This window comes from Ursus maritimus, unplaced genomic scaffold (assembly GCF_017311325.1).
Source record: "Ursus maritimus isolate PB19 unplaced genomic scaffold, ASM1731132v1 scaffold_2, whole genome shotgun sequence".
NCBI lineage: Eukaryota > Metazoa > Chordata > Mammalia > Carnivora > Ursidae > Ursus > Ursus maritimus.
The window spans coordinates 85,020,114-85,032,882 of record NW_024424452.1 but is presented as its reverse complement, the minus strand read 5'-3'; the positions used below and the strand labels follow the sequence as shown (position 1 = coordinate 85,032,882).

Sequence of the window (12,769 nt, the reverse complement as noted above, 5' to 3'; positions counted from 1 at the left end):
CCCCCCCCCCCCCCCCCCCCCGCGCACGCGCGCTCTCTCTCAAATAAAATCTTAAAAAAAAAAAAATGCAAAGAACCCAGAATATCCAAAACAATTTTGAAAAGAACAACACTGAAAGACTTACATTGCCTGATTTCACAACTTAATATCAAACTTAAGACAGTGTGATATTAGTATACATATAGACATACAGATCAATGGGGAAAAAAAAGAAAATGTCTAGAAACAGGCCCATGCATAAACGGTTAACTAATTTTACACAGATACCAAAGTAATTCAGTGGTAAAAGGATACTCTTTTCAACAAAGAGTGCTGGAATAGCTGGATATCCACATAGAAAAAAATATAAATCAACCCTCACCTCATTCTATATACAAACATTAACACAAAATGAGTGATAGATCTAAATGAACAGGCTAAAATTATAAAACACCTAGAAGAAGACAAGAAAATCTTTGCGGCCTGGGCTAGGGAAATATTTTTTAGGTAGTATATAAAAGATAGGAATCATAAAAAAGGATAAATTGGATTTGATCATAATTTAAAACATTTGCCTTCAAAAGACATTGTTAAAGGGGCGCCTGGGTGGCACAGTGGTTAAACGTCTGCCTTCGGCTCAGGGCGTGATCCCGGCATTCTGGGATCGAGCCCCACATCAGGCTCCTCCGCTATGAGCCTGCTTCTTCCTCTCCCACTCCCCCTGCTTGTTTCCCTCTCTCGCTGGCTGTCTCTAACTCTGTCGAATAAATAAAATCAAATCTTTAAAAAAAAAAAAAAGACATTGTTAAGAAAATTAAATGGCAAAGCACAGACAGGGAGAATATATCTGTGATGTGATACATGTGATAAAGGACTGATATCCAGAATATACAACTCTTAAGTGACATATGTGATAAAGGACTGACATCCAGAATATATAACTCTTATGACTCAGCAATAACAGGATAAATGAACTGATTTTAAAATAGACAAGAGATCTGAGCAGGCTTCACTAAAAAAAAAAAAAAAAAAAAAGATATACTAAGCACACAGAAAAATTTTCAACATCACTGGTTATTGGGAAAAGTCAAATTAAAGTCACAACAAAATGTCACTACATATCCATTAGAACAGCTAAAATTAAAAAGACTGAAAATACCAAGTACTGGAGAAGATGTAGCGTAACTGAAACTCTTATACATTGCTGGTGAAGAATACAAAATGTTACAGATACTTTAGGGAAGTTTTGCAGCTTCTTATAAAGTTAAACTTATCCTTCCCATATAACCTAACAATCCCATTCCTAGTTGGGAAATATATGAAAATGTATGTCCACATAAAAATTTGCATTCACAGAAAATTTTCACAGCAGTCTTTTTAATGATAGCCAAAGACCAGAAATGAGCCAAATACTTTTCAATTACTGAATGGATAAGCAAACTGTGTTCTATCAAATCAACTGAATACTACTAAGCAATAAATAGGAACTACAATATATCCAACAACATGGCTAAAATCTCAAAACCATCATGTTAAACAAAAGAATCGGAATCAAAAGTCTACATACTGTATGATGCCATTTATATGAAATCTTAAAAAGGAAAAACTATAGTGCCAAAGCAGATTACAATGGTTGCCAGGGGTCAGAGGTAGGGAAAAGGAACTGACTGCTACGGAGCATGAGGAAGCATTTTGATGGAAAAGTATGTCAAGACTGTGGTGGTACTTGAACAAATGTAAACAACTGTGAAGACTCAGAATCATGCACTCAAAATTAAAAATTTTTTTGTCTATAAGTTATACCTAATTAAATAGAAAAACTTTTTCTACTGAGTTAAAATCCTATATAGAGTATCAGAGTGTGATAATAAAAAATTGCCAGAGGCTACTACAGAATTTATGCCATTTTGGCCAAGTTTGAGGATGCTCTAAAAGTACAGGCCAAGGAAATACTGGGTAACAAAAGGTAGCCCCACACTGGTCCACACAAAAGAAGACACACAGAAATGTATAACTTTCCTCCTCCCAGCCATTAGTACCACTTTTTAAGTAATTTATTTACAGAATTACTTTTTTTTTTAAAGATTTTATTTATTTATTTGAGAGAGAGAGAGACAGAGAAGAGACATAGAACATGAGCAGAGAGAGGGGCAAAGGGAGAGGGAGAAGCAGGCTCCCCGCTGAGCAAGGAGCCCGGCGTGGGGCTCGATTCCAGGACCCTGGGAGCATGACCTGAGCTGAAGGCAGACGCTTGACAGACTGAGCCACCCAGGCACCCCCAAAATTACTTTCTGATGAACAATCAAAAAGAAAACATTAGGTACAGAGTTTCAAATGGGGAATATGAAAAAGTTCTGGAGCTGGATGGTGATGGTTGCCCAACATGGTGAATATACTTAATGCCACAGAAATGTTCATTTAAAAATGGTTAAAATGATAAATTATATATATATATATATATTTTTTTTTTTTAACCACAATAAAAAATGTTCAAAGAAAGTAACATTAGGGGAAAGAAAGTACTTCTAAGAAAACTTACATAAATCTATAAATCTATAAGCAAGTTACATTTTCCCTTGGTTTGAATGATAAGGACTAATCTACTGTTTCTTTGAACTGTGCTCTCACAAAATCAGGCTCAAAAGTGGTTAGTAGGTATGATTCTACTAGGTAAAAGAAACTGTGCTTACCAACTCTTTTGTTTAATGCTCTACCTTAACAGTTTCTGCTTATAACAGTTTGAGTTGTTTACAGTAACAGGAAAAACACTGGGAGACAAATATTAGGTCAGGAAGTGCAGATCCAAAACGGTTCTGCATTTGGTGGCCTAAATACATGTCATTTTGTCATCTAAATTAATCTGCAAAGTAACCTCAGCACAAATACTAAAAACATACTAACAGAAGCGCTAAAGTGGCTATGGTCTGAGGTTAAATAAGGCCACACAAGAACTGCCAAAACAAACATCTAATTTCATGTTATTTGAGGGAAAAAGAAAGCCATCTGTGCCATTTACTGTGGATAAATTGCAGTCTGATCTAGGGTAGAGATTTGTCAAACATAGTTGTTATAATATTAATAGTTAAGCCAATAATTGATAAAATCAGAAAATTCCTGGATATAACAAAGGATGGCAGGGTTGTAGTGCCCTACCTAAAGCTGGCAGGGTATTGTTATTGAAAAGTAGCATTTACAGAACTTGGAGAATCAAAAAAAAAAAAAAAAAGGTAAGGAGAAAAAATAACCTCAAAGGGTACACATGCCTAGAACAGCAAAGAATGTGTTTTAAAGAGGTTGTATGTACAATCCAAGGAGTTAAAAGCCTAGATGAAGTTTAGGAGCGCAACTTCAATCTCAGGCAGAGAACGAATCATGACAATAGTAGTGACAGGAGCCGTAAACTCTTACACTGTGCTTCCTATTTGCTGGACACTAGTTTCACGCACTTGAATTATATCAACTTGTTCAATCCTTCAACAGCAGCGTGGGGCAGGCAAACCACTTTAGAGAGATGAGGAAACATGCTCAGGGAGATTAGGTAACTTTCTCATTGCAACCCAGCTGGTAGGTGGCACAGCTAGCTCAGGGTGTCCTGTTCCATTTCCAGACTTCTTGCTTGCTCTTAATATTATATTGCCATTTTTGGAAAACCATTGTTCTCCTCGGAACCAAGAAAGTTAAAGGAATTGCTCTAAATGTACACTAGAATGGAGAGTAATATTAAGAAGGACAAGTGAGAAATGAAAAGCTTTCAACATTTATTAAACACCCACCATGTGCCAGATATTTACATTTCAGCATGGTAGACAACCGACTACAACAAAAGAAGCCAACTTACAGATCCCAAAAACTCACCATGAACTTGTATCTTTCATGAAGTTTGTTAAATGATTTCTTTGAATTTAAAAGGCAAAGATACATCATAATAATCAAATGCAAAAAAAAATCACTATTTGATTACATCTTCACAAGAACTCAATTCAGTACTTTAAAAAAAATGTTTTTTTAAAAGATTTTATTTATTTCAAGAGACAGAGAGAGAGCACAAGCAGGGGGAGGGGTTGAGACAGAGCGGGAAGAGAATCTTAAGCAGGCCACACACTCAGCACAGAGCCCCACGCAGGGCTCAATCTCAGGATCCTGAGATCACGACCTGAGCTGAAATCAAGAGTCGGACGCTTAACCAACTGAGCCACCCAGGTGCCCCTCTTTAAAAAAATTTAATAAGTGTTTGTGCACCAGGCATGATTTTGGGCACAAGATATATAAAAGATGAATTTATTAAAAATTAAATAAAATGATCCCTGTTCTCGGGACACCTGGGTGGCTCAGTCGGTTAAGCATCTGCCTTCAGCTCAGGTCACGATCTCAGGGTCCTGGGATCGAGTCCCTCCTGCATCGGGCTCCTTGCTCAGCAGGGAGCCTGCTTCTCCCTCTGCCTGCTGCTCCCCCTGCTTGTACACACTCTCTCTTTCTGACAAATATAAAGTCTTTTAAAAATAAAAAATAAAATAAATAAAATGATCCCTGTTTTCAACAATCTTACAAGCTACAATAGCCCTTTACAATTATGCCTAATCTACATCAGATAGTGCTCAGAGGGGTTAAATGATCTATTTAGGGTCCAAGCTATTTAATAAACAAGACAGAATTTGAACTCAAACCCATCTAACTCCAAAACCTATACACTTTTGCTCTACAGCAAGCTAATACTGTTTCTGAGTATTAAAACTAGAAAAAATTTTCAAGTGACTTCAAATAACAAATACAGAGCACCTGGTCTCTGCTTAATATTTTAGAACTGTTTCAGGTTAGTTTTGAACTTGAAAAAGGGAAGTGAGAATTCTAGACTAAATCTTGGGTTACAATCTTCACATAAACTGAGCACAAGTACATTGCAAGAGTCACTTCTGTTGTAAAATAGTTGAATGTTTAAAAATATGAATTGCAGTGGACTGCAGATGGGTGTGGATCCACTGGGAAAATGAAGGGCAGTGTTAATTCCAGAAGTTCCCAGTCTTCGGGGTTGAAATACCCTTTCCTTTCAATCTTACAGGTAGGGAGGTGTAATACAAAGTTTCCCAGTCAGGGGCCAATAAATAGGAACTGGACCAGGAAGTCCTCTGAGAGCTGTTCTCAGCACCTGCTCTGTCGTAAATCCATTTACTAAGTGCATTCTATAATAGGAAAAAATGTACTGATAGAACTTTCTGCTGTTTACCTAAAAAGAGAAGAGATATTAAAAATACTGTGTTTTAGGGGTGCCTGAGTGGCTCAGTTGGTTAAGCGTCTGCCTTTGGCTCAGGTTATGATCCCAGGGTCCTGGGATCGAGCCCCGAGTCCAGCTCCCTGCTCAGCAGGGAGTCTATTTCTCTGTCTCCCTTTGTCCCTCTCCCACCTTTCTCTCTCTCAAATGAATAAAATCTTTTAAAAATTAATTAATTAATTAAAATACTGCGCTTTATAAAGGGAGGATCCTATTCACGGTGAAATATACTGAACTGATCCAGCTATATACCCTTTTATTCAACTTTGCAAGCAAAAGTATGTATTTATGAGATAACTAAGGTTTGAGGATATAGCATGGATCCACTTGGCCACCACAAAACTATTAGCCTACATTTGTTCAATTATGCTTGGCCCAAATGGAATTAACTAACCAGAGATAAATAATTTTGAAAGAACTATTAAGGGAATGGCCAAAGTCTTTAGAAATGAATTTAAACCTGTGTTTTCAATATGGTTAAAAATACCCCAAGCTTCATTACCATTATTTTCTAAAAACATTAAGAACTCAATATAGATTCTTAGAAATACGAAATATAAGGAGGAACAAGAATTATCAAATATAAAACATGTTCAAACAATACAAAAATGTGGGGTGCCTCGGAGGCTCAGTCAGTTAAGCATCTGCTTAACTCAGGTCATGATCTCAGGGTCCTGGGATTGAGCCCTGAGTCGGGCTCCCTGCTCAGCAGGGAGTCTGCATCTCCCTCTCCCTTTGCCCTCCCCCCCCCCGCACTCATTTTCTCTCTCACTCGCTCTGCGTTAAATTTTTTAAAAATCTTAAAAAACAGTATAAGAGGGGGCGCCTGGGTGGCACAGCGGTTAAGCATCTGCCTTCGGCTCAGGGCGTGATCCTGGCATTATGGGATCGAGCCCCACATCAGGCTCCTCTGCTATGAGCCTGCTTCTTCCTCTTCCACTCCTCCTGCTTGTGTTCCCTCTCTCGCTGGCTGTCTCTATCTCTGTCGAATAAATAAATAAAATCTTTAAAAAAAAAAAAACAGTATAAGAATGCATAAAATGTGAATGTATTTAGATGTTTATAAAGATGTTAATATATGAAGATATTTGGGTAATATATAATGAAAAATGGATTCACAGAATCAGTAAAAATATACTTAAAGCAGAACCAATTAAAGTTAGTTCTCTGCCAAACTTTTCCCAACTATATTTTATAGGCTTTTTCATCATAAAAGAAAATCTGCTGACACATTTTAAAATGTAAAAACATTTTAAAATGTAAAAAACTAAAAACATATTTTAAAATGTAAAAACATATTTTAAAATTCATTAAGAATTCTCAGAATAATTTGATTACTCTTTTCAAAATTACAGAAATTTACACAGAAAATTTTCTTTGAACTCTAATATTTGCTGCTAGTTCATCTTTTTAGAAATTAAACATTTTTTTCCTGAAGTCTAAGATCATTTTATTAAGGGGCATGAGGCAGGGAGAAATAGAGGGCAGCTACAACACCCCAGCCCTACTATGTACTATGGGGGGATTAATTTTTAATTGTGGTAAAAAACATGTAACATAAAATTAACCATTTTTAACATTTTTAAATTCAGCAGCATTAAGTATATTCACTGTTGAGCAAGAGATCTCCATACCTTTTTCATCTTGCAAAACTGAAGCTGCTATTTCATCCCAAGTGAACAGTACGACATTTTAAAACAATACAGATCAGTGTATCTAAGAAGCAGAATATATTCAAATCAAAGCCCACTATGAGGACATAACTTGGATAGAAACTAGGTCACATTTTGTCTCTGTTCAGCAACGGTTTTCTTCGTAGAGTATATAAAGCAGTATTGTAAAGTTTTTTTAATTAAGAGAATAATTTCCCCGAAGGCTGGAGACAACACCTTATTCATGTACATCTACAATATCTAGCTATCTAAACCACTCACATTGCTGACAGCATCAAAGGAAACTACTTAAATACAAAGTTCTGTAATCTAAGGCAAATTTCGTAGCTATCCAATAAACTCCTTTAAGAACCAATTACCAGAAACACTCTGTTGGCTTACACTTGCACTGTTTTTTTTAAAAACTTCCATTAAAAAAAAAAAAAAGTGCTATTAATTCAGGTTTCCAAATCTGCAGCTGACTATGGTTATATAACAACCCGCTCACATAAATGATGTGTAAAGACAAGGCTTCTACTTACCATATAGTTACCATAAGCATGATCAAACATTTCCAGTACTTGATTCCTAATATTAAAAGAACAGAAATGGAAAAAAGTTAAGTACTTGTTTTTCTAAAAAAGTGAATGCTCCTTGATAAACATACACCAATAAAAAAACAAAAGAAAAGATTAGTTAGAAAAGACATAAACAGGGTCAAGAAATATACCAGTGTTAGTACACAAGTCTTCATTAACCACATACAGCTGGGCCAAACTTTTACTATTCCTAGCAATTTATGTAAAATTCACCTTATGTTTCCCAAGAAAATTGATAAATGATGCATGCCATGCAGAGAGAAGGAAATCTGATGCTGAAAGCCAATTACCTCTTAAGAAAATTATTCAACATATCTGTCTTAAAAGGAAGAATATAGCTGGAGAAGCCCAAAAGAAGTAATTATTATTACTGTTTATTGCTTATAGTACATATTCTATCAACAGAAGGGTGGGTATGTAATGATACAAAATAACAATACTCTAACAAGCTTCTTTCATTTTAAATAAAATCCCTAATGCCTAGCTTAACACATATCTATTAATACATATTTGTTCACACTTTCAAAAGATACATTTTATGATTTTATGATGTATTCTCTTCTCCTTTAAAAAACTGTCAAAAGTCAAATAAATAATATTCATCTCTAAAATGAGAAGAGATTTGTATGTTTTGGCTATCTCTGTTTCTTAAAATCCCCAAGATGACTATTTAAAATGGAGATTTCTGATTCCCACAGCAGATTTACTAAGTCAAAATCTGTATTGTCTGAACCAACGAATCGGTCTTTCAGTTCAACACTCTCAAGTTTGGGGGCTTGAGGACTATACAAAAAACTACAAAGTTAATGTTATGGTTAGACAAGGCCAAATATCTCAATAGCTAGCAAGGGAAAAATAGTTCAATAATCTTCTATTAACACTTACTATTGTTCCCAAAGTTCCAGTCACTAATAGCAAGAATTGAAGAAAGTGTTAGAGAAAATGCCTGGGTATAATTTTATTTTACTTCCTGTTATACTGCAGTTGTCATTTTAAAAACTGCAATCATGGATGATTAAATACTAGTAATAATAAAGCTAGCAGAAAGAAAAGAACTAATTTCCAGATCCTGGCTATGATGACCATTAAAATCAAGTACATTCAAACTTGTAAACTGAATAAGTCCTGACAAACTTTTTATGAATAATCATTTTAAAATAATAAACAAGATCTTGTCACTTTGCTAAAACATTAATTCTTTACATGTGTACATATATGATAGAATACGGATCAAGTTATCTCAGAAAACTATGGAGTTTCTTAATTCTTCCACACATATATTGCAGATGATAAATATCTCTCAAATTAGCTAATGAACAACCAAAAACAATGTTAAAATTTTCTTTTCAAGCACTGATATCAATAAATGGAATATGGAAATTCTTTTTTCTTTCACCGAAATAGAATCAACACAAGATTCTTGCCAAGAAATAGGAATTCCTTTAACTGGAAATGGCAGTGCCTAGTAGACTAAGCCTTAACTTGTTAACCCAAACTTCATAAGCATTCAATTTCCATGAGTACGAATAAATCAAGATTGTGTACGAGGACACATTATTTTCCAATCCTTACATTTTTGAAGCACATGATCATCAAATTTCACAACACATACTTCAAAGTGGAGATAATTTAATATCCAGTTGAGCACTTTCTCTAGTTAAACATGTAAGTCCTCACAGTCATATTTAAATACAGAACGGTAGCTTACTCTATTAAACAGAAAAAAATGTCTCTATGATGGTTTTATTTCTATTCAACAAGTGAACAGAAATGTATTGGAAATCAGATCCATAGTTCAAAAATTATGTCTTTTTAATTATCTTAAAATAATTTTTATAAGTCAGCTTTTTCTAAAACACATTGCCTGTCAATGTCCTACAGAAACTGGATTGCTTTATATTTCTTTTTAAATGAAAAGATAACATTAACAACTGCTGTAACATTTAAACCACAAAAGCAAAAAACAATGTATTCCAGGAAGGGTAAGACTACATATGACCAAGGAAAACATTCCATAAACTACAAACTGCAAGCAACTGAGCAACTGCTTAAAACTTGTGATAATTCCAGTCTTTATCATCAGTTTGGTTTTGGGGGATAGGAAAAGGGATGGGGCATTTTAGGCTTTTTATCATAAATCATTATTTGGATTTTTTTTTTTTTTAAATCACACAGGTAAACCTAATGAATCAGAGTTCAGTTTCCCGAAAATTCCCAAAGGGGAAAGCAGTCAAGCAATTGTGTATTTGTGGTTTATAGCTCCAGACTCTTACTCTCAAAATTTAAGCTGACATTTCAAGCCACTTTGGTTAAACTTTTCCAGTTAAAAATTAACTTTGGTCAAAAATGACTTAACTAATGACTTTTCTTCAAATAAAAATTTTTAATAAAAAAAAAGGGGGGGAAGAGGAGTGGTAGTCAAATAAGATACTTTCTATCCTTAACAGACTTGAAGCTTCTCTTTCCAAGTCTTAAGAAGTGCAACATAGCGAAGAGAACATCGGCTCTGAGGTCATACAGACCTGGTTTTGAATACTGACTCCACCACTGACTAGCTCTGAGTTTGAACAAGTTAACCTCGAGTCTCAATTTCCTCACCTGCATAATGGGGACCACCTCCACCTCATTAACAGGGAGGATTAGAGAGATAACATATTAAAAGTTCCTGGCACAGAGCAGAGCATTCATTCAAACAGTTATCAATGACAAATTAAATTCATAGAGAAAATTTAAGATACTTATTAAACAGTTTACCGATAATTTTGTTTTGGTAGCTTATTTTTTTTTCCATCAGGCATCTTTTATCGTTACCTTATTTAAAAACTAATACAATACTCTTGCAATGATTTAAACAATAAGGAAGTATGTAAAATAAAACCTGATGGTTCCAGCTCACCTCTATCCTAACCCAGGGGGTGATCATCTTTCCATGCTTTTCTGAGCTTCGACAATTTCTTTTCTGCTTTTACAACATGGGATGGTGGGGCACCTGGGTGGCTCAGTCAGTGAAGCGTCTGCCTTCAGCTCAGGTCATGATCCTGGAGTCCTGGGATGGAGCCCCACTCTCACTCCCTGATCAGCATGGAGCCTGCTTTTCCCTCTGTCCCTCCCCCTGCTCATGCTAGCTCTCAAATAAATAAAAATCTTAAAAAAAAAAAAAAAAAAGGAGGAGGAGGAGGAGGAGGGATGGCACCAAACATATTATCCTACAACTTCCTTTTTTTTCTTTTTTTTGTCTTGGGAATATATCCTGGATAGCCTTCCAATGATCTACCTCCTCCCTAATGTCTGAATATTGTTCCGTAATACGGATGCTCCAAGAACAGTTCCATTCTTTCAAAATGCACATCCTTGTACACCTATCTCTACATCAATAGTGCTTTTATTTCTGTAGGATTGATTCCCTGAGACAGGATTAATGAATCAAAGAGTACACACAATTTAAATTTTAGGAGATCCTGTCAGTACATTACAGCAATTTACACTCCCACCAAGTCTTTTCTCACACTTCGGCTAGTCAGTACTCTGTGTTTTGTACTTACTAATCTTTTCTAAGATTTTATTTTTAAGTCATCTCTACACCCAACATGGGGCTCGAATTTACAACCCTGAGATCAAGAGTCATAGGCTCTACTGACTGAACCAGCCAGGCGCCCCTGTACTTATTAATCTGATGGCAAAAACAGCTATCTCATTGTTTTAATCTGCATCTCTCACATTTAAGAGGTTGAGTAACTTTTCATGTTTATTGACCATTTGCATTTCCTCTTGTGTGAATTAACTCTTAATGCTCTGCTCATTTTCTTACTGGTTCTTGGCTTTTTTCTTACTCATTTGTGGGACCTAGCATATATTAGGAATATTGACTCCCAATGAAATACTGTAAATATAACTGATAATTTTATGACACTTTGAAAATTGCTAAAACTACTTTGAGTAAAGTGAACAGATATACTTAATTGAGGCTTCTGAATAATACCATTAAATGTTGTTCTATTAGAAAATGCCGTGCAAGAAAACATCGCAAGGAAACGGTAAATGTATAAAGTTCAAATTCCAATGAACGCCCCCTTTTCCGTAACAGGTGTAAAGACTATTTCCTTAACTACTGTGAGATCAGCAACATTTTCCCAGCTGGGAGCTCACTTGTGCGAGAAATCTAACCATGTCCCCGACTAAAGACAACAGTAGGACTCTGACGCGTAGTGGCACGGGCTGTAGCCCCCTTCACGGGCCACTGACATGGCAGCTGCGTTGACACACGGCGGATGGCCTCAAGGAGCCTGCACATGTCACCGACGGCCCAGGCGACACCCCGACGGTCCCCCGAGGTCGCACTGCAGGCGACGGCCCCCACCTTCCCGGACCCTGTCCTCCCTGGCAGGGTCCTCGCGGGGCAAAAGCCATCCCAATCGCGACAGGGGAGGCCACTGTGCGCTCGGGTCGCAATGACAGGCACCTCGCCTGTGATCCGCCTCCTGAGGAAACCCACCCGAGGCTGCCAGGCATCCTTACCCAAGCTTCTGTCTCTCCTCCCTACTCATGGGCGCGGCCCCCGCCGTCCACACGGACGTGGCCGACACCAGGCAGAACGCAGCCGTCGCCGCCACCAGGCTCCATGGCGCTCGCTGGGGGACCGAGGACCCACAGCCCCGGCCGCCGCCGGCTTCGCTCATGGCCCCACGGTTCCGCGCACGCGCAGCGGCTACGCCCGGCCGGTGGGACACATTGCCGGACGCTGGTGGCAAGGGGGCTGTGAGCCGTGCCGAGGGCGGGATGCGGAGCTCCGCGAGCGGCAGCCGTCGCCGATCTGCTTCCCGAAACCACCGAGCCGGTCCCCAGCGCCAGCGCTGCCACCGCCCTCCGCCCTCAGCAGCCCCGAGCACCTCCCCCAGCTTTCCGGTGTCGTAGTCTAGGAAACCACCTCCCCCAACGCTACTTCCGGGTAGGGCCCAAGGCGTTGAGGCTCAGGACCAATGGGGACCGGATTGGAGAGGGGCTGGCTCCGGGGAAAGGAGAAGGCATTGGTCGGGAGAAGTGAGACGTGGACAAAAGGCGGGACTGGGGAGGGACCTCAGGCTTCGGCCCTCCTCCGACCCGTGAACTTGCGATCCGAAGACTACAAGTCCCAGCGTGCACTGCTTCCCTCGGCGGGCTCACAATCCGACTCCGCCTGGCTAAATTTCCACCCAGGGTGGGCGCACTGCACCCTGGGACGTGTGGTCGTCCGAGAGTCGCGGGCGGTGCCTGAGATCCCGCTTGCCGCTTGCCGC

The 12,769-nt window shown here is 38.3% G+C and overlaps 1 protein-coding gene across 1 annotated transcript in view; it reads right to left on the bottom strand.

Moving 5' to 3' along the window:
- EDEM3 (ER degradation enhancing alpha-mannosidase like protein 3) overlaps nucleotides 1-12,404 on the bottom strand; it is a 67,156-nt gene extending 54,752 nt beyond the window's left edge. Inside the window, exons 1-2 of the mRNA XM_040636287.1 lie at nucleotides 12,012-12,404; nucleotides 7,440-7,485 (exon numbers count right to left, since the gene is read on the bottom strand). Coding sequence (XP_040492221.1) covers nucleotides 7,440-7,485; nucleotides 12,012-12,172 — 207 coding nt within the window. The 5' untranslated portion in view covers nucleotides 12,173-12,404. The remainder of the gene's footprint in view (nucleotides 1-7,439; nucleotides 7,486-12,011) is intronic.
- Between the last annotated feature and the right edge of the window lie 365 nt (nucleotides 12,405-12,769).